The following is an 18,716-nucleotide window of genomic DNA, read 5'->3' on the forward strand; positions in this document are numbered from 1 at the left end:
ACACTTGAGCCTCATAGCTTTTGCAGCCCAAGAGGTGTAGGTCCTTTACCAATAAAGGTGTCTGAAGCGTAAGCGAGCTAAAGGAGCTACAGCTCCTGACACAAGCACTCCACGTGTTAAAACCTTCACAGCTGAATGAAAAAGAGAGAGAGCCAAGGGAAAAGAGAGAAAGGAAAGCAAAAAGGTGCGATCAAGTGCTCAGGAGGCTAAGCACCAGCACGCTCCAGCCAGGGAGAGCCCCGCTTAACCCGGCTCTCCACAGACACGCAGCGGGAAGGCCCCAAGGCCCCCGCAGAGTGTTACACCACAGCCGGGGTCCCTGCGAGAGGGCGAGGGCGAGGCCGAGGCCCCGCACCCTCCCCGGGTGCCTGGGCCCCCTCCGGCAGCACCTCCGAGCGAGGCCAGCCCCTCCCGCGGCGCCCCGCCCCCTCCTGCCCGGGCCTTTATCGGGGCGGCTACGGCAGCTCCGCGGGCCCAAAGCCTTCCCGCGCGTGGCCGCGGAGCGCGGGGCTCGGCGTGCCCCGTGAGCGCCGCGCCCTGATTGGTGCCCGGCGGGCGGGCCGTGCTGTAAGGCGTCAGGCGATTGGCGGGTGGGCGGCCGCGTGCGGGCGCTGCCTGGCTTTGTACACACGCCGGCCCGCTCGGCCCTTTAACAATGGGCGAGGCGGGCGGCGCCGCGTGATGGCGGGGGAGCCCTCGGGACGCCGCGCCGCGCTCAGGTGCCCCGGGCCAGGCCCCGCCGCGGCCGCCAGCCGCGCCGCTGCGTAGGGTGAGTGGCGGCTTCGGCGGGGGGAGCGCTGCCGGCCTTTGTCGGGGCGCGATCGCCCTCCCCCGGGGCCGCGGCTGCCGGCTCTTCCGCGCCCCCCTCTCCCGGCCGTGCCCCGCGGCGGGAGGGGGCGGCTTAACGAGCCTCACTTGTGCCCCGCATGGCGGCCAGCTGGGCCGGGGGGCCGCGGGGGTCCCGCGGCGCGGGCGGCAGCTGATCGCGTTTAACCGGGGGCGAGCGAGGAAGGGGTGAGGGTGGTGCTGCCCGTCGCGCCCCGCCCGCGCTCAGCGAGTGCCGCTTCCTCCCCTCTGCCCAGGCCCCGGCTGCCGCGCCGCCCCGCCGATGGAGCTGGAGGCGCAGTGGTGGACAGGACAGCTGGCTGCCGACATCCACCAAGCGCTTCGCTACAAGGTAGCCCGGCGCGGCGGCGGTGGTGGTCGGTCTGCGGGGGGCGGCGGGGAGCCCGGGGGGCGGTGGGGGGCGGAGGCCGCTCCCGGCCCCGCGCCGTGGGGGAAGCGGAGGGCTGGCGGCCCCGGCGCCTTTGTGAGGGCTCCGACGGTCGGAGCCGGCCCTCCGGGGGCAGCCGGCGCGGCGGTTTGAAGCGGGGTGGGAAGCGCGTGTGAGGCGGCCGCCGCTCGACGGGCTCGGCCCGCCGGGGTTTTGGTGGAGTTTGCCTTTCTGAACCTTGAAAAACACCGTGTCTTCCCCTCAGTTAATGCTCAGGCTGTTTGTCCTCAGCCTTGACAGTTTGTCTGACTGACCAGGCTCTCTCTCTGCGCTTTAAAATAGCAAAGGGGTCGCGGTGCGCTTGGTTCATCTGTTTGGATGTGTACGTGGGTCCAAGTTTAAACTCTGCGGAAGCATTGTAATGCTATTGTAACAACAAACAAACAAACACTAGGTGCAGTAAGAATAGTGGAGGGTTTAGGCAATACTGCTTTGAAGTTGCTTCGACTGACTCAAAGTTGCTCTTTAGGGCTGCTTTCATAATAAAGCACATCCTATGCTCAGAGCTGAAAATCAGTTTACAGTGACTGGACCTACTAAAAATGTGCTTTTGCTGCCTGATAGTACGTGATGAGTGGATTATCTTTCTCGAAGGTGTGACTGCTAAAGCAACTCTTTTTTTTTGGGGGGGGGGGGGGGAGGAACACAAGAGAAGGACAGGATAATTTATTTGCTACCAAAATTAGCATTACTAAAACTAAACTAGTGTTGTGAAAGGTGAATTCTAAAGCCTCGTAGGTGTGGGTGGGGTTTTTGTTGGTTTGTTTGGGTGGGGTTTTTTTTCACTTCAATAACATGTTTTAGAACTTTGAATTGGCCTTAAAACTTTTAAAATTTTGGGCAACACCATCCCAACTTGAATGTCGTCAGACTGTCCTGCTGGAAATGTAATTGTACTCAAAATCCTACTTAATCTGGGCTGCACAATCTAACTCATAAATTTATTCATGATAACAGAAGACAGCGCTGCTGTTCTGCTGTATACAAGAGGAGATGCTAGCTGTTAGGCAGGAGCCGGGGGAATGTTCTTTCTACTAGTCAAACTTTTGTATTCAAAATAGATCATGCGACAGATTTTTCTCATCTGTGGTGTTGGCATGGCTTTTGTTTTGTGGGGTTGTCCCCTGCCAAATCTGAGACCATGTGAGGTTTATGTACACTTAACTAAATCCCTGAGAGCACACTGTAATCGGTCTCAGTGCAACGTCAGTCATATCAGATTAAGTCAGGGTTTAAACATACGCATGCAGCAAACATTGACACATGCACACCCCATTCGTCTTCCTAACGTTGCTACCTTCAGCTAGCTGTTAGTGCCCTTCTCCTGGGGGCACCTGCAGGAGAACTGGCAGCATTGGAACACGCAAACACTTCAATACAAAATCTGATTGCTCAGATTGAGCTGTAGCAGGCGGGGGTTAAGCTATTGGACTTTGCATTGAAGCAGCTGAGGGGTACTCGCGTACCCTTGCTGTTTCCCTGCTGGGAGGTACAGCTTTTGCAGTAGAGGTAATACGACAGAAATGGTAGAAGCTAAAGTTGCTCTAGCCGATTGCCCAATGAAAAGATGTTAAATTTCAAATTATTATACTAATGTTACGTGGAACCAAATTATTTCTTAGTTCTTTTGAAATACAACAAATAGATTTTGTTCTGTGAAAAGGGATGCTGAAATGATGGGAACAGAAGAAGAGGAAATCCTTTGAAAATTCCACGATAAATTTCAGAATATCAGCTATATTAATGCGATACCAATTCAAACTAAATGATGGTTTTAATAAAATTACATGCTGCTGTCCATCTAGGAGCTGAAGCTGCCCTCCTACAAAGGCCAATCTCCCCAGTTACATCTGAGAAGATACTTTGCAGATCTGATTGCCATTGTGAGCAATCGGTTCAGACTCTGTCCTGCTGCACGACATCTAGCTGTGTATCTGTTGGACCTCTTTATGGATCGTTATGACATATCTATACAGCAGCTGCATGTGGTTGCTCTTTCCTGTTTACTTTTAGCAAGTAAGTATGTAGCACCAAACTTCAACTAGAGCAATATAGGTTCTACTGCCAAATACAAGGTGTGTCTTGATGGGATATAGCAGACAGGGGAAAAAAAGTGGTTAGAAAACACAGGCAGATTAGTGTGTATCAATTTGGCCCAATTGGTAGAGCCTTTCTTTAGACTCTTGTTCTGACTTCTCTTGGCACCTGATGAAACTGAGGGGAGAAAAGACAAACTGCAATTAAAAAAACAGTGGTTATGCTTGGAAACAAATTATTCTAAAGTGAACTTTGAGAGCTGTATTGTAGGAATAGATAGACTGTCTTTCTAAGGACATCTCAAAATAGGCAGATCCAGTGCTGGAAATGAGAAATTTGCATACCTGTGATAAAGGAAGAAATTAAATAAACCGTATGTAGACCGTACTGCACCCTGCTGATGGTGCTGTGTGGTTCTGGAATACTTCAGATTTCATAAGTTGCAGTGTTCTTTAAGCAAGCTAAGGCTAACATACATCCTGTATTGTCACATACAAAATGTAATACTGGTGAAATACATTGGTGAATGCACAGTACTCTGAAGACAGAATTAATTACAAACTCATTATGAACAGTGCTGCTTATATTGACCTCTGCTAGATTCTTGTGGTGTGTATCCATCTTTTGACATTTGTGGACCCCTTTTAGATGTCCCCAAAGAGATATGGATATAGTTTGCTGGGATACCTGCTTGCACTTGTTATTAAAGCAATAGATTCAGAGAAACAGGTCCTGGAAGCAGAACTAACTGTTGGTTCAGTTTCTGCTGATCTGTTTCTCTGAATCTATTTTCATTTTATCAAATAAGATATATTGCATTGTAGCTGTAGGCCCTCTTTGCTAGAAAACCAGAGCGCTGAGGTGTTCGCTATTTTTGGTATACTGCTTCCTTTCATTGCATCCCCCGTCTCCACCAATACAGCTATTCAGCAGAACAGTTAAACAAGAAAAGGGTTATTTCAGATTCTTCTGGAGGTAAACTTTGACTGGATGCCACCAGCCAGCAATCTTCTGTGGGCAAAGGATAAGGTGCTGAGTATGAAAACCTTGCCTCAGAAACCAGTGTAATCCATTTAGGAAAATGGATTGGCTTTGAACGAATGCCAGATTTTCAAATGAAATTCATGTTCTGAGGAGAATTATAATTAAAAAAAAAAAAAATCACCTCTGCCATCTTTCATAACAAACTGCAAGTAGAGCTCTGAAAGCCTGGAGTACTCTTCTGAGAAGCAGTGTATGAATTGGTTCAGAAAGCACAAACCAGAATGCTATTTTAAACTTTTACCCTGTGTGGCTTTAAACAAGCAGTTTAATCAGCGGTGCAATAAGTTGGACAAATCACACTGCGATATATCTGATAAGGTTATAGAAGTAATAAGAGAAATTATTATGTGACTCCTGAAGCTTTTATTTCTGTAATTACTAGAGTATGGGAAACAAAAACTAACAGACTGGGACTGGTGTTGGATTAAGTCCTGTATAAGTACTTCCACTGTTGGAAAAAAAGCAAACGTTCAGTATGTTCAGTCCTGCAAAACTCCCTAAAAATGTGCATTTACAACATACCATGTAGTACTGAATAGAGAGTGTAAGGTGGAAAGAATTTGCAATGAAATTGAAATAGCACAACCATATGGCAAACTGTATGGAAATGTGACACTTGTTTCTCTTATTAATGGGTTTTCTACATATACAATTTTCCTTCAGGCTCAAAGCATACAGGCCTGAAAAGTTAAAGTCCAAGGAAAGCTGAAGCTACTAGCAGTGTTAAAGTTGAAACAGTATATATGGCAGTGTGGGTTTTCAGATGCACGTTGCTGAAATGCACTTGTTTGAAATGCTGGAGCAGCTTATCAGCTATCAAATCTAAAAATGTGCCTACTGTAACAGGCATTAAAAGCAGCCACATTGGCTAGAGCTCTAGTTATACTCTAATGAGTTTTAGAAACAAAAAGGGTGTGTGGGGGCGGGAGGGTGATTAAAACCAAATGCTGTGGTGTTGCGTATGCCAAGTCACATCACAGTGGTATTTCACTGATGATGGGGTCACATTATACAATAATTTGGTGACAAAAACTTGCGTATGCAGTGCTAGTGATGTCCCAATACAGCTTACTTCTGCTCTTGGCAACCGGCGTCTGTGTGCCAGGGCGGGAAAACCAACAGGAAACATGGCACTGCACAATATCCTACATGGTGTTTGACATTATCTGCTGAAACTTAGCCCTTTATAGTACATACCCCTTTTTGTCTCTGATTACATCTTCCATTTGAGCTTTGCATCTGCAGGAAAGTCTCAAGCTTGTTTGATATAGTAGAATTGAAATATGATCAACGCAGACATTAGATACAATCTGTTTTACAGTTCACTCGTGCTGAACCTTTTTTTCCCTCCTCTTTCTGTTCACCTGAAGGTAAATTTGAAGAAAAGGAAGACAGTGTTCCCAAACTTGAACAGTTGAACAGCTTGGGTTGTATGACTAACATGAATTTGGTACTAACAAAACAGAATTTGCTTCATATGGAGTTGTTGTTGCTAGAAACATTTCAGTGGAATTTGTGCCTCCCAACTGCTGCTCATTTCATCGACTATTATCTTTCTATTGCTGTCCATGAGACTGATCTTCATGATGGCTGGCCAATGGTTTGCTTAGAGAAGACTAAGTTATATATGGCAAAATACGCCGATTACTTTCTGGAAGTATCACTGCAAGGTGAGTTACATATTTCAGGTAATGACTCCTTTGTTGTCTTCACAATGTCCAATTTAAATGAATCTTTTTGTTATTCCTTCTTTCTAGATCACGCATTTTTAAATTATGCCCCTTCTTTAGTTGCTACTGCGTGTGTAGCTTCTTCAAGGATTATTTTGCGTCTCTCACCAACATGGCCTACCCGACTGCATCATCTCACTGCATATTCCTGGGATTTCCTAGTGCCATGTATTGAGCGACTATTAATGTAAGTTAACAACGGCAGCTCTTTTAAAGTCCATTTCTGCATCTGTTGGTATGTTTAATTGCTGTTAGAACTGAAAGTAAATTTCTTTTTCAATTTCAATTTTCCTATTCTAAAAATACTTAGGTAATACTGTTAGGTAATAACTGTTTTGTTCTTTCCAAAAAAGAAAACTTTATCAGATCTAACCTCTTTCCTGTTCTTTCAACAAACAAACCTCAGGCTTGCATTTCCACTGAACATCTTTTGGCATGCTTTGAGAATCTGTTAAATAGCTTACTCCCAATTTCTGTAGTCTGGTCAGAGAGGAAAAAGAGATAGCAAAGAGTACCAAAGGCACAGGAGCTCCTACTGACTCTGAAGACCCTATGCCTTGGAAGTTCAAGGGATGCTCCAAACAGATTATGAATCAAACATGCAGACTGTTTGAGTGGCCAGTTTGGGGGGGGGGGGGGGGGGGAGGAAATGACCAGGAGGTTGTATCCATTTTTGTACTACAGTGGAAAGATACAGCTGACATGAGATAAAAATGCCAGCAAATGGCAAGTGAACCTTACTGGGAAGGGATGTTAGACGATCAGTTCTTTTATTCTAAACCTTAAGATCAAAACCTGTGCCCACCATAACTGCTTTCCTCCTACAGAAGTTTGCTCTTGCCCAGATCTAAATACAGTTGTGGTCCACAGAAGCACAGGAACAGCTGTATCTGGAGGAATCACATCTTCCTTATAAGTGTGACATTATCACCCCTGATGGCCTCTTTTGGCTTCACCAATATGTGTAATGAAAGGGATAGTACATAAGGCACGCAAGTGCTTTTGCAGAATTGTTTTTCATTATTGTTCTGGAACACTTGGGGGCGGGGGGGGCAGGCAAAGCCTTTCAGTCATCTTTGCAGTGCACCATAAAAAGCTAGCAATCTTTTAGGAAAAACTGGTGAGGGGTTGAACCCCAACTGTCTTCAAGAGATCTGCCCTGTATAGGCAGTACCAAAAAAACTTAGATGATTTGATGATTTTAGGCCTGACTGAAGTGTGTAGGTGGCACCTGCTTAACCGCAGCATAAGAGCAAGAGAATGATATGTCTAAATACATTTGAGACAGGTGTAAATCAAACTGAATTCAGGTGAGCTAAACTGTCTTAACTTAAGTATGGGGTGGGCTAGAAAAGAAGTGTGAGAGGAAGGAAAAAAAAATGCATTTCCACTCCCCAAAGCAGGATCCAATATAAATATACTTATGATTTTTAAGTACTGTAATGTAGGTCTTTAAAAACCCTCTGATATTATCACTTTAAAACCCTGCACTCCATTACCCAATTTAAATGAGGTAGAAGCAGCAAGTAAGTTTTAATTTCAGGTTCTGGTAATCTGGCACTTTATTGCAGTACACTAGCAGACCTTATTGCACTGGTGACTTTAGATACTGCTGTATTATTTGTATTGTACTTGGCTTTTATCTGCATTTTGTATTGCTATGAAATGAAGTGAAATGCTGAAAAGAAACTGTATCCTAAAGAAACAAATTTTAAAACCTTAGATGATTTTAAACGGTAGGCTAAAATGAGTTTTCTGTTTTTAAAAGGTTTGGAAGCTTTCAGATAATTGCACCATTTGTTAGAGTGCTCTTAAAAGTTAACCCAAAAGAGTTCAAATCCATTTTAATATCTATTTTTATGTATTCCGTCTTCTCAACTTGTTTTAGTGCGCATGATAATGATGTGAAGGAAGCAAACAAGCAAAAAGGACAACATGCTCAGTCTGCCCAACATACTGTATTTCAGACCCCAGCTCCAACTCCCCAGCAGGCTAATGCTCAACAGCACATACCACAGTATCTCCAGGCCCATCAATCTTCATTACAGTATCACCATCAGACATCACAGCAGCAAAACTGTCAACAGATATTATCATCTAATCATACAGCATCTTACCCACTTCAGACTTGCCCTGCTGCCTTACAGTCCAGTGTTCAGGCTCGAGGCCATGTACAGACTGGTGCTGCAGTGTCACTAGCTGTTCCGCTAGAAGTGAAGCCATGTATAAGTGTCTCCTACAACCGGAGTTATCAAGTGAATGGACGATATTCCTGTATTACTCCCTGCTTTGAGAGGTGATAAGTACAAAATGGTTTTGTGCTTGTTTGTTTGGGGTAGAAGTTGTGTTGAGGGGAATTGTTTTGTTTTTTTTGTTAAACCTCAAATAAGTTTGAGGGTGACAAATTGAATAAAAAAAAATATCTTTCCAGAAAAAAGCAACTGGATTGGCAACCAGTACCGTAGCTCAAATACAGACTGCAAAAAAAAAGCACACAGAACACCCTGTAAAAAGAATGTGTATACCTGGGGGTAATAAGTTCTTACTCTGGCACTCAGAATACTCTGTGCTTCTAGCGCACATCTTTGAAATACCAGTCAAAAGAAAAATAGCTGTGGACTAACTACAGACTTACCTTTTAATGAAGGAGATATGCAGTATTATTTTGAAGACATATATGTAATACCACCATACAGTATTAACACTCACTTTAAATTTACTGAAACTTAAGAATCCATTGAATGCCAGATTTCTCCAGATACATGGGGACCACAGGAGGAAACAAATCTCATCTGGCTAACTCCATATTCTCGCCCCTTTTTCAGCACTTGTGTTGGATATTTGCTTTAGGCTAAGGCATTTGAGTTAACTGGTATTTTGGCTAGTTTTTAAGTCTTGTACCTCACAGGATAGACACTATGTTTTTGCTCCTTTTCTCCTCTCTATCCTTTTTATGTTTAAAGTAACTCTTTCATACTAACTCAGGGAATCTTCTATTTGTTACTCTGTGCTGCTGGTTTGTATGCTTAATTGGGTATAACTTGAGGGAGGAAGGTAGAGAGGGAAGAGACTATAGCAAGTGGAGTGGCTTTTCTTCAGGGCATCCATATGCGGAGTACCAAAGGGATATGTTAGTGTTCACAGAATGTAGGTGTGAACTACTGCCCAGCAGTGTGGTATTGAGTAATTGAAAAGAGAAAGTTTCAGCTGAACTTGTACCATACCAGAACTACTACAGTGGCTGTGATTCCTCTGTGTACACACAGACATACATGTAGTATTAACCAACAGAAAGCATCCTCCAATTGTACTGACAGTATCACTTGTACAAAAAAAGTACCGTTAAATGCTTATAGAAATCCAGTTCTGTCAGGCTTATTGTGGAGGGAAATTCTCAGGTAATAGTGAGGCAACTTTTTCTTCTACTATTTGGGAGTTCCAGAAGAAAATGCAGAGATTTACTTTTCTAATGGGTGGATCAAAAATATCTTGCAGAGTGAACTGCTTTATCACAATTAAGGTGCTAATTACATAACTTTATGGAATTACACTATCTCCTGTGGAGTGGATAGTCTGAGGGCAGAAAGCTTCACTCATCCAACTCTTGGATGAAAATGGTGGTAGAGATATTAATGGAGGATTTTTTTTTTAAAAAAAAAAAAACAAGAAGATACCTGGCTTTCTCCTGTGGTAGAATATGGGAGGAAGAGGTATGGATGACAAGATTCTTACTACTTTAAAGTATCTTTATAGTATGTGGGCTTAAGGCTTTTTTTGTTTGTTTTATTTGTTCTTTTACCACCTTCTTCTCCCCTGTCTTAGTGGCAGCACTTAAAATTGTGTACCATCTAATGACACTGAAGTATTGTGAATCTTATAGAGCCTGTTTTGAAAGTAGAGGCAATTAAGATACACTACCAATGTTAAGATGAAGGCTTTATGACAGGAAAGGGGGCCTTACCATAATGTTTGGAATGGAGGGAGGACAGCTGCATTCATTCTTTCTGGGGCTGAATGATAACATGCTACAAAAACCTATTTATTGTTGAGGAGAAGAAATCCTGTTTCTCTTGCTTTGGTTTTTTTTTTTTTTTTTGCATAAATCCCTTTTTTTTTTTTTTGTGGGCTTTTGTAGCATATATGTGCAAGTCAAGAGGGATAGGAGGGTGAATGAAAGAGATTACCCTCTCTGCTTTATGCTAGAGAATCATATGCTTTGAAATAGGCATAGTGTGGTCAATTCTTAAAGTGCGAGTTGGTTTGGTTTTGAGGTTTTTTTTTTTCCCTCCTCTCTTCATCTCTTAATGAATATTTCCCCATGTCTGAGAGTAGTGTTAAGTAGAGACTTTCCACCACATAAGATGCCATGCTTTTTATTCAGCATTGTTACCCATTTAAGAGGGAAATGGACTTCCTTCTGCCGGTTTCATTTTGTTGCAATGCTATATCCAAGTGCTCAGTGCTCTAACTACCTCTGATGCTATGAATGTACAGTCTTGTAACAGACCATGACTTGAAATAACAGCAGATGCCTGTAGCAATTTTTTCTGTAAAAATCTTTAAATCAGCTAACTTGTCATCTTTATTTGTGACACAGCAGTATAGGCTCTTCTTTTTTGGGGTATTAGTAAATTTATCCCATAGGCATTTGATATATAAAAAATTAACTAATACTTAACACTGGAATTATAATGGGCGGGGGGCATATTCAGTTAGTTAATACTGCAAATTTACATTTAATAGGGTATTTTTTATTTGACTATTTTAAGACATTAGGTCAACTGTAAAAAGATCCACTACATGCTGTTTGGTTTTAATTTATTACTTAGACTGAGTTTTTTCTGACACTACAGCTGCATAATGACTACAGACAAAATGTACACTGAACAGTTTCAATATCTTATTTAAAAGGGCTTTACCAGTGTACATTAAAAATACACTGTTCTTACTATTAGAACCAAAATGTGTTTTTTATGGCATAAATAAGAATGGTGCTCCTAAATGCAAAATGTCCAAAACAATGGAATCTTTGTGAGTGCTATGCATTCAACTTATTTTTAAAAATAAAATTAGTTTTGAGTAAGAAGGCTCCAGTGTGTATTATGCTTTTGTGTGTGGGTGTGTTTTAAATATGTAAACTGACCCTAATCTGTCTTGTATCATGCCAGTGTATGAGCTGAAGCTGTACGGACTTTCTTCTTTCTCCCCACCCTTTCTGTGACACTATAATAAGCTTCAGGAACACTCTGACTTTACAATAAAAAAAAAAAAACAGGAAGGAAATCATGCAGGAAGAGGCTTTAAAACTAATTGCACCCACAGCATATGCTAAACATTGTACACTTCAACAGTGTGTCTAGCACACAGCTGTAACAAAGAAATCAAGAACAAAAGAACTGTAGTAGTTCCAGAGCAGGAGGGTGAATTCATTTTGTTCTCATTAAAAAAAAAAAAAAGTGATACTGGCACTCTCATACTTCTAATACTAGAAATCATTTAGGCGAGGATGTGGGAATAGCCTTTTGTCAAGAGCTACAAGCACTTAAGTTATTTACAATTGCTGTGAAGGCTGAATTGTGCTGAAGGCAGCATAAAATCGTGTTATGCATATTTTTGGATGCTTACAGTCTCCAATAACTGCTCCTCACTAAAAGAAATTCTAGTTCTTCCTAATGTGCACATTTCACATTTGCAACATGGCTATGTGATTGTGGCTAGAGCTCCAAAAATTAAGTAGGTTGCATAGAATTTAATTCCTCTGAAGTTAGAAAATGAAATTGTGAGGTCTCTGTTAGCTTAGGAATAAACTCCGATTGTGAAAACCCTTCTAGATGGCCCAGAGGGAGAGCAAGCTCTACTCTGTCCCACTAAGGAACAAGGGCAATGCTCCAGTATGGTGGGGGCATGCATATTATATGGGTACTTTGATCTGGGAAGTTTTGCCCTCATCCTTAGGGCAGCAACACTCTCCCTGAAATATCAATTTTTTAATACTTTTTACTATAATTACAAAATAGGAACTACCCATGACCTTTATGAGTCTCTAACAACTAAAAGGACAGCCAGCTACTTTTCACTTTAGTATTTCAATTAGAAGTCTCAACTTCAAATTTTAAATTGCAAGTCTGAAGCTTTCTGTGTTTGTACGTAACAAGAAAAGCTTTATCTCTGCTTCCCATGGCCCCAGTTCATTATCTACATTAAATATGAGGATATTTATATTCTTCCAGCATTGCAAATTTAGCTTAAAAGATAAAATTTTAAGTTAACATTTTAGTGACTGGAACATCACCAGAAATAAAGATTTTTTGCAACTGTAATATTGCTGTTAAGAATACATAAGCCAGAAAGTAATGTAACATCCTCCTCTAATAATTTATTAGCTCTACATTCCAAATATTCACAGGAACAAAAGTCCCTTGACTAGATAAGGCTTTATCTGACTGAACACAAGTGCCCACTTTTATTACAAGGTTGTCAACAGCAATTTTTTAAAACACCAAGTAAAGTGGCAATAACAAAATACACATTGCTATTTTTAGTTGCCATTACAATGATACTCTAGAAGTTATGGTACAAGCACATACATTTGTGAAGTTTACATTACACATTTTGCTCTTTCTCTGTAATTAAACGTTATGTAATAAATTTCTATAATGTCAATGAACGAGACATGCATTCTGACAGAGGAAAGCATTTGCTACTACACATTAAAAAAAAAAAACCTTAACTGAATAATTAAAGAGTAACTATAGAGAGAGTAGCTCCAGGTTTTAAAAATGCTCAGTGCAACCAAGGATCTGGGCTTCTACTGCCAGTCCTACCAAGAGAAGAATGGAGACTTACAGGTGTTAAAACTGCAAACCTGAGATTCAGTATATAATGTTCATATTCACCAGTGCAAGTCAGTTAAATTGTTATCACACCTATTAGCTGGTATATGCATTCTAAAACTGTTTAGAAATACTGCTTGCTTTTCTTTGAACATTTGAATTTACTCTCCTGAAACAGCAAGATAAAAGGACACTTCCATAGAACAACCCATCAAAGCTCTCTTAAAAGAAAGTATGCATTTTCCATATTCTATCAATCATTTAAAAGACCACTCTAAGGCTAATCCCTAGTCTGTAAGAATTTTTTCATGCTAATTGGTCATTAATTACTAGGAGATTTACAGCCATTAGAATGCCAATTTATAGTTTATTCCACAGATAAAGTATAGGTAGAATCTTCCTATAGCAACATAACACACTGGCTTATTTCTTGTGGTACTGAAAAGATGTGTTGTGGTCTTGCTACATTTTGCAACCAAAAAGCTTCATTTCCTAGTTCTCATTCCTTATCTAGATGATTGTTGTAGGTCCCTTCCAACTGAAATATTCTAGTCTATTATCTTATTCCATGAGAGGTAAGCAACAGTAACTTTGTTTTTAAACATTATAATTTAACTAAAGGATACTTATTCATGATTGTATCAGAGAAACTAAGTAGACCCACAAAAACAAAATATTATTTGGATATGGATTAAAATACACATCAAGAGAAAATTCTTTGCTGGCAATTTCTGAAAAATGAGTGCCAGTTTGATATACAGCTTCAATTACTAACTGCAAATGCATGTATGGCATCTGGATATGGTATCTGCTAACTGGGAAAAAAATATTACAGCTGTAACTGCAACTTGGATTATTCAAGAAAAAAAATTTTTACATATCTTTATCCATAACCACTCTCTAGTTAAAACCTTTTAATATACAAAAGATGCTCTACTGTATGTGCAATGCTTGTAGTTTAAAAGAAGCATTTTACAATTACCTTTTACGGACTCAATCAGTTTATCTGGTAACCAAGCTCTTACTTGTCAATAATTATTTTCTCCTTAAACACCTTTTTCTATGCATCTTCAGGTATCTAGGTATCTTTATCATATTTAAGAAAACAAAGACAGACATGTAAAGCATTACTTAGAAATTTTCAGAAAATTAAAACAGACAATTAAATAGAAATATTTATTTCTATTAAATATATTCAGAAATAACTGAAAATTATTATATGACACATTGGCACAGTTACACTATGGATGTTCCAATACTCAGGCCCATCAGACTGGGTACTTTTAAGACGTACCCTCCTTTCAGTTTGACCTACAGATTTATTAATGGAATTCCACAGCAGAAAAGAAGGGCAGATTGTGAATCTGCCTATTGGCAAAATCTTTCACAACATTGTGCTGACAAATGGTGTTCTGCTTTACCCTTTTCTACAGAGGTCAGCTATATGCACATTTGCATTCCAACCACCTATCAACTACATTAGTTAATGAGAAGAGTTTTCTAGTTCTTTTGTTTGTTTTTAAAACACTAACAGTAGTGTTTTGCTAAGTGTTGCAATATGTTTAGATGCATAGATTTTGCAGGAGGGTAAGTAAGTGGCACTCTGGATGGCATCGCTGCAGATCTCCAGAGATGGAGAAATTCTTCAGAAATGCCACAGAGACTGAGTTTCCAGGGAAAGTGCCTGTATTTCAGAGAGCAGTTCTATGCTTCTGGCCTTGCATCATATCTCAGTGCTCGTATCTTACCTTAGTGCTTGTTCACTGTGGCGCAATAAGGACAATCTCCAAGGACTTGGATATTCCATACCCTTCTAGCAGAGATTATGAATATCTAGAAGACTATCCTCATTGACAGATGAAGGAGTGGGTGTGTAGCCATGCATCCAAAAGACTGTTGAATGACAGATGTGAAAACAGGATAAGATCCTACTGGGAAACAAGTTCTCTACTAGTAGAAGAGTCCCTATCAGGCTTCTATACCCGGGTTCAGATTATGTGCTCCAAAGGGATGCTCCCTCAACACAGAGATGGTTGTAAGTCTGGTTTGAGAATTTCTTGTAAAGTCTCCTAAGTCTTAGGAGAACTAGTGGGTAAAAAGGTAGCAAGCATGCAGCACTACAGCTAGGAGAGACCACAAAGGCTAAGATACACCAAGAATTTTTTCCACTTCCTCGATCAACTAGATTGTGAGAACACAAAAGTAGCTTGGAAGCACTTCCATCACCACTTTCCCTTTGAGAATGCTGCCTGTTTTGTTTATTTCCATAAGCCATTCCCTGTTTATATATTCCTGTTTATACTTATGTTAGTACATGCATTGGTTTATATTTAACAGGAAACCATTCTATTTCCCTGCTGATTTAACTCCACATTCTTACATTCTCCCCATTGCCAAAGCAGTCAACGTTCTGGAGGGCATAAAAATGTATCGAACTGCTTATAACATATCCCCTTGCAATACAGCCCCATTAAGAGATTCCAAAAGAATTTTTCCAGAGTTAGTACAAATGCTGATTTCCCCCCTATATCAACACAAAATAGGTATCAGCAATGATGTACACTTCCAGTGGAAAAGAAAGTAAAAAGGTTATTCAGCTTTCTTACATACTTGCAGTAAGGCTATAACACATAGATTTAAAGCAGTGCTTTCTTCTGCAACCTTTTACAAATTGTTCTCCTTCATTTGGAAAAGGTGCAGGACAACTCTGAATAGATCTAAGTCTTTCATATGTCAAAAGAATAATTACAGCACAAATTACAGCTGCCTCATAAATACTACTTTATGTTGAAAAAACAGGATTAAAGGCATCAACTTCCATAACTATTTAATTTTACCTCACATACAATTGCAGTGACTGTACTGACGAATTGAAAAAATTGGTATTGCTTAAAGAAGAATCTAGTAAGAGCAAACAGCAGAGGGGTGCAAAATAATAGGAGAGACAGGGTAAAACTGGTGTTCTTATTCATCTCTCCATTACTTAAAAAAAGAAAAACAAGGAATATTTAGTGGAACTGAAAGGCAATGTATTAAAATACAAAATTAACTAGAACAAATTATCACAGCTTTCAATGAGAGCAAGAGCTTAGCAGGATTTTCAAGAGATTAAGCATTTATGTAGCTCATGAAATCATTCAGGATTTAAGCCAAATACTAATGGAGGTAAGGAAGAAATATCTCTTAATGCAAATTAGTCAGTAAGTGTCTATGACAGGATTTCTTGCACCTTCCACTTAGTGGATCTGACTAAATGCAGAAAGCAGAGGACTTTCCTAGACTTGATACAGTAAAGCAGTTACTTTTCAATAAATTTTTGTGGTATAATAGATGTATACTGGATTCTGCTAAGCACTTCATATGCTATATGCTTTTCTTAGGCACAGAAGTAAAAGTGTGCAAACATTTATTGAATTAAATACTTGCTTCTAAAACAGACATTCCCAAAAGCACCCATGCTTTTTTCCCCAAAAATGCAGAAAATATTTACACGAGAGTACTGCACGTTGTTCTTATTTCCCACAGCCAAACTCATGCAATACTATATGCAAAAGTATAAGGAATAAACTGTTTACCAGAAATTGCCCCCTCTCTGTAATACTGCCTTTCTCCTAGATACAAAAAAATGTGTGTGTTTTTAAGAGAACCCCTTTCTTCCTCTGCCCCACACTTCCTCTAGAGCTCTCTGAGGAAAGAGTTGCCATGGTTTGCATAATTCAGCTTGAAAACTCTCCTGGAACTGTATTATTATATGGTTATTTCCATACACAGGTTTGACTATGATAGCAAATCATATAGCCTGTATTTAACTAGCAATTAAAGATTTTACTTTTTTCCTCTCTGTAAATAATTATTCTATCAGAATTTAAATGAACTTAAAACAGATTGTTTCAGTAATCTCCCATTTCATTTACTATGCAATTTTTACTTCTGATATCCTCTAAATATCAACATCATTTTCATCCAGTGTGTTTCATCCATAAGGTATTAAAGATACAAGTCAAGAAAAATGGAACTACAAAAATTAAAATACATGTAAATAGAGTATGCATGTAATAAATAGTAGCGAATGAGCCACAATCCACATTATTTAAAAACCACCTATAGGAATTATGATAAAAATTACACTCTACTGGATTAGCTTCCATAGCCACTACCAGCAAATTATCGATTACAGCATTAAATTGTGAGTCAAAGACTAATTTCAGAAGTTCTGGTTTTTTTACTGGATGCTAAAAAAATAAACTAATACTTACTTAAGTTAGGATGAACATCCAATACCTCTTGTGGCAGATTCAGTACCTTTAATACAGTTCATTAGTAAAACTTGTTGTTAAAACCACAAGTTATTAGTTCTTCTGTTTGGAAATTGTACTGTACATTTCTTTTAAAAATCCATGCTCTTTGAAGAAGTTTTTTTAGTGTCCTATAAACTAGAACATAAACTACTTTGATTTGTAGCTTCAAAGCCTGACTACAGAGGAAAATCACGTAGGTGAATAACATTGTGTGCTCCAAGGCATTAATCTATCCTATTTTGCAATTCTTAATGAATAAACATACCTACTAAACTGATATTCAATTTAAATTATTTTGAACTATTTTCAGTGGATGATGGTTGAGGTTTGATTGTTGCAATGATGGTTGAAAATTGTGTTATCTTTAAAATTCTGTCCATCACACACTTCTGTAGGAAATAAATGTCTTATTCAAGGTGTATCCAAGTAAAACTTGTGGTATAGTCGCATGAAATGCACTACAATTACGTATTTTTGCTCACAGGCCTGTATTACGTAAATCACTTTAATACAGTATAAGTAATGGTATTTAAAATATTAAATCCATTTGATTCAAATTATATCATATGAAATAAAAGGAAATAATAATTGTTTATACCTTCCTCAAAGGATTCTACTCACTAAGTTCTGGAAAAGGATACCACCACTTGAAGAGAAGAACAGCAGTGGACTTCTCCCAGGAGGACACATCCTGTGACAAATTCTCCTGGGAAACAGTCTTTTGCTAGTCTTCTAGTCTCAGAGAAGTGGCAGAGAAATCTTGGAATGACGCACTTAAACATTAAAATCTAAGGAACTTGTAAAATGAAATTGACTTGGTAGTGTTAGGTTTACAGTTGGACTCAATGATCTTAAAGGTCTTTTCCAATCATGATTCTATGATTCTATTCTATGGTGTTAAGACCTCCAGTATTCTGTAATTCACTTTCCATGATCCTATTCAAATTGACAAAGGTAATTTAAGTAAAAGAAATCTGTAAAATAGCCGATTAAAAAATTTATTGCAAACACAGCTATATTCTAAATACCCCTTAATTCACTGCATTCTCCCAAACTTCCTACTGTGTATGTTCTCATGATAGGCATCAGCTATGGCTGAATGCAGAGTCTGGAGCTGTAACAGAATACTCCAAATATTGTGACTGAACTTTCTATTCTTCTCTGAACTCTTTGTGTTGCTCAGACAAACTTTGTTTCAGTTCCTCTTCAGGCCTTCATGCTCTCCTCATCATGAGGGAAACATGCTCCCACCTTTCATTGTAGTCACAAATCAGACAAAAGAAGCACTTCCTTAAAAGGTTTTGGGAAAAGGCTATTTTGGAATCACAGTAGCAAAGTCCAGGGCTGTCTTCACATCAGCTATAAGATGTACAGAGACACAAAGAGTACTCGGAAACAATAATACCCACTGCAGCTATTGTTATAATATGTACTACTGGACAATGTAGAGTAGCATCACTCTGAAAATTTAAAAATCTTATTATCACCTTGCTTTTATAAC

The 18,716-nt window shown here is 39.8% G+C and overlaps 1 protein-coding gene across 3 annotated transcripts; it reads left to right on the top strand.

Moving 5' to 3' along the window:
- Positions 1 to 460: 460 nt before the first annotated feature.
- CCNJ (cyclin J) lies at positions 461 to 9,729 on the top strand. 3 transcript variants are annotated; one of them, XM_075504777.1, is made up of 6 exons: positions 461 to 769; positions 1,055 to 1,177; positions 3,079 to 3,289; positions 5,725 to 6,024; positions 6,112 to 6,271; positions 7,973 to 9,729. In XM_075504777.1, the coding sequence occupies exons 2-6, from the start codon at positions 1,109 to 1,111 to the stop codon at positions 8,382 to 8,384; spliced, it is 1,152 nt and encodes a 383-aa protein (XP_075360892.1). In that variant the 5' UTR covers positions 461 to 769; positions 1,055 to 1,108; the 3' UTR covers positions 8,385 to 9,729. The 3 variants fall into 3 exon arrangements, with proteins under 3 accessions (XP_075360892.1, XP_075360893.1, XP_075360891.1); XM_075504778.1 differs by having other exon boundaries at positions 1,083 to 1,177; XM_075504776.1 differs by having other exon boundaries at positions 461 to 1,177.
- Positions 9,730 to 18,716: the final 8,987 nt, after the last annotated feature.

This window comes from Mycteria americana, chromosome 6 (assembly GCF_035582795.1).
Source record: "Mycteria americana isolate JAX WOST 10 ecotype Jacksonville Zoo and Gardens chromosome 6, USCA_MyAme_1.0, whole genome shotgun sequence".
NCBI lineage: Eukaryota > Metazoa > Chordata > Aves > Ciconiiformes > Ciconiidae > Mycteria > Mycteria americana.

What these genes read in the sequence shown, in the direction of transcription:
- CCNJ (XM_075504776.1), top strand. Translation starts at nt 1,109, where the DNA reads ATGGAGCTGGAGGCGCAGTGGTGGACAGGACAGCTGGCTGCCGACATC. An exon ending in ACCAAGCGCTTCGCTACAAG is followed by an intron (nt 1,178 to 3,078) that starts GTAGCCCGGCGC and finishes CTGTCCATCTAG; the next exon opens with GAGCTGAAGCTGCCCTCCTA. An exon ending in TGTATTGAGCGACTATTAAT is followed by an intron (nt 6,272 to 7,972) that starts GTAAGTTAACAA and finishes AACTTGTTTTAG; the next exon opens with TGCGCATGATAATGATGTGA.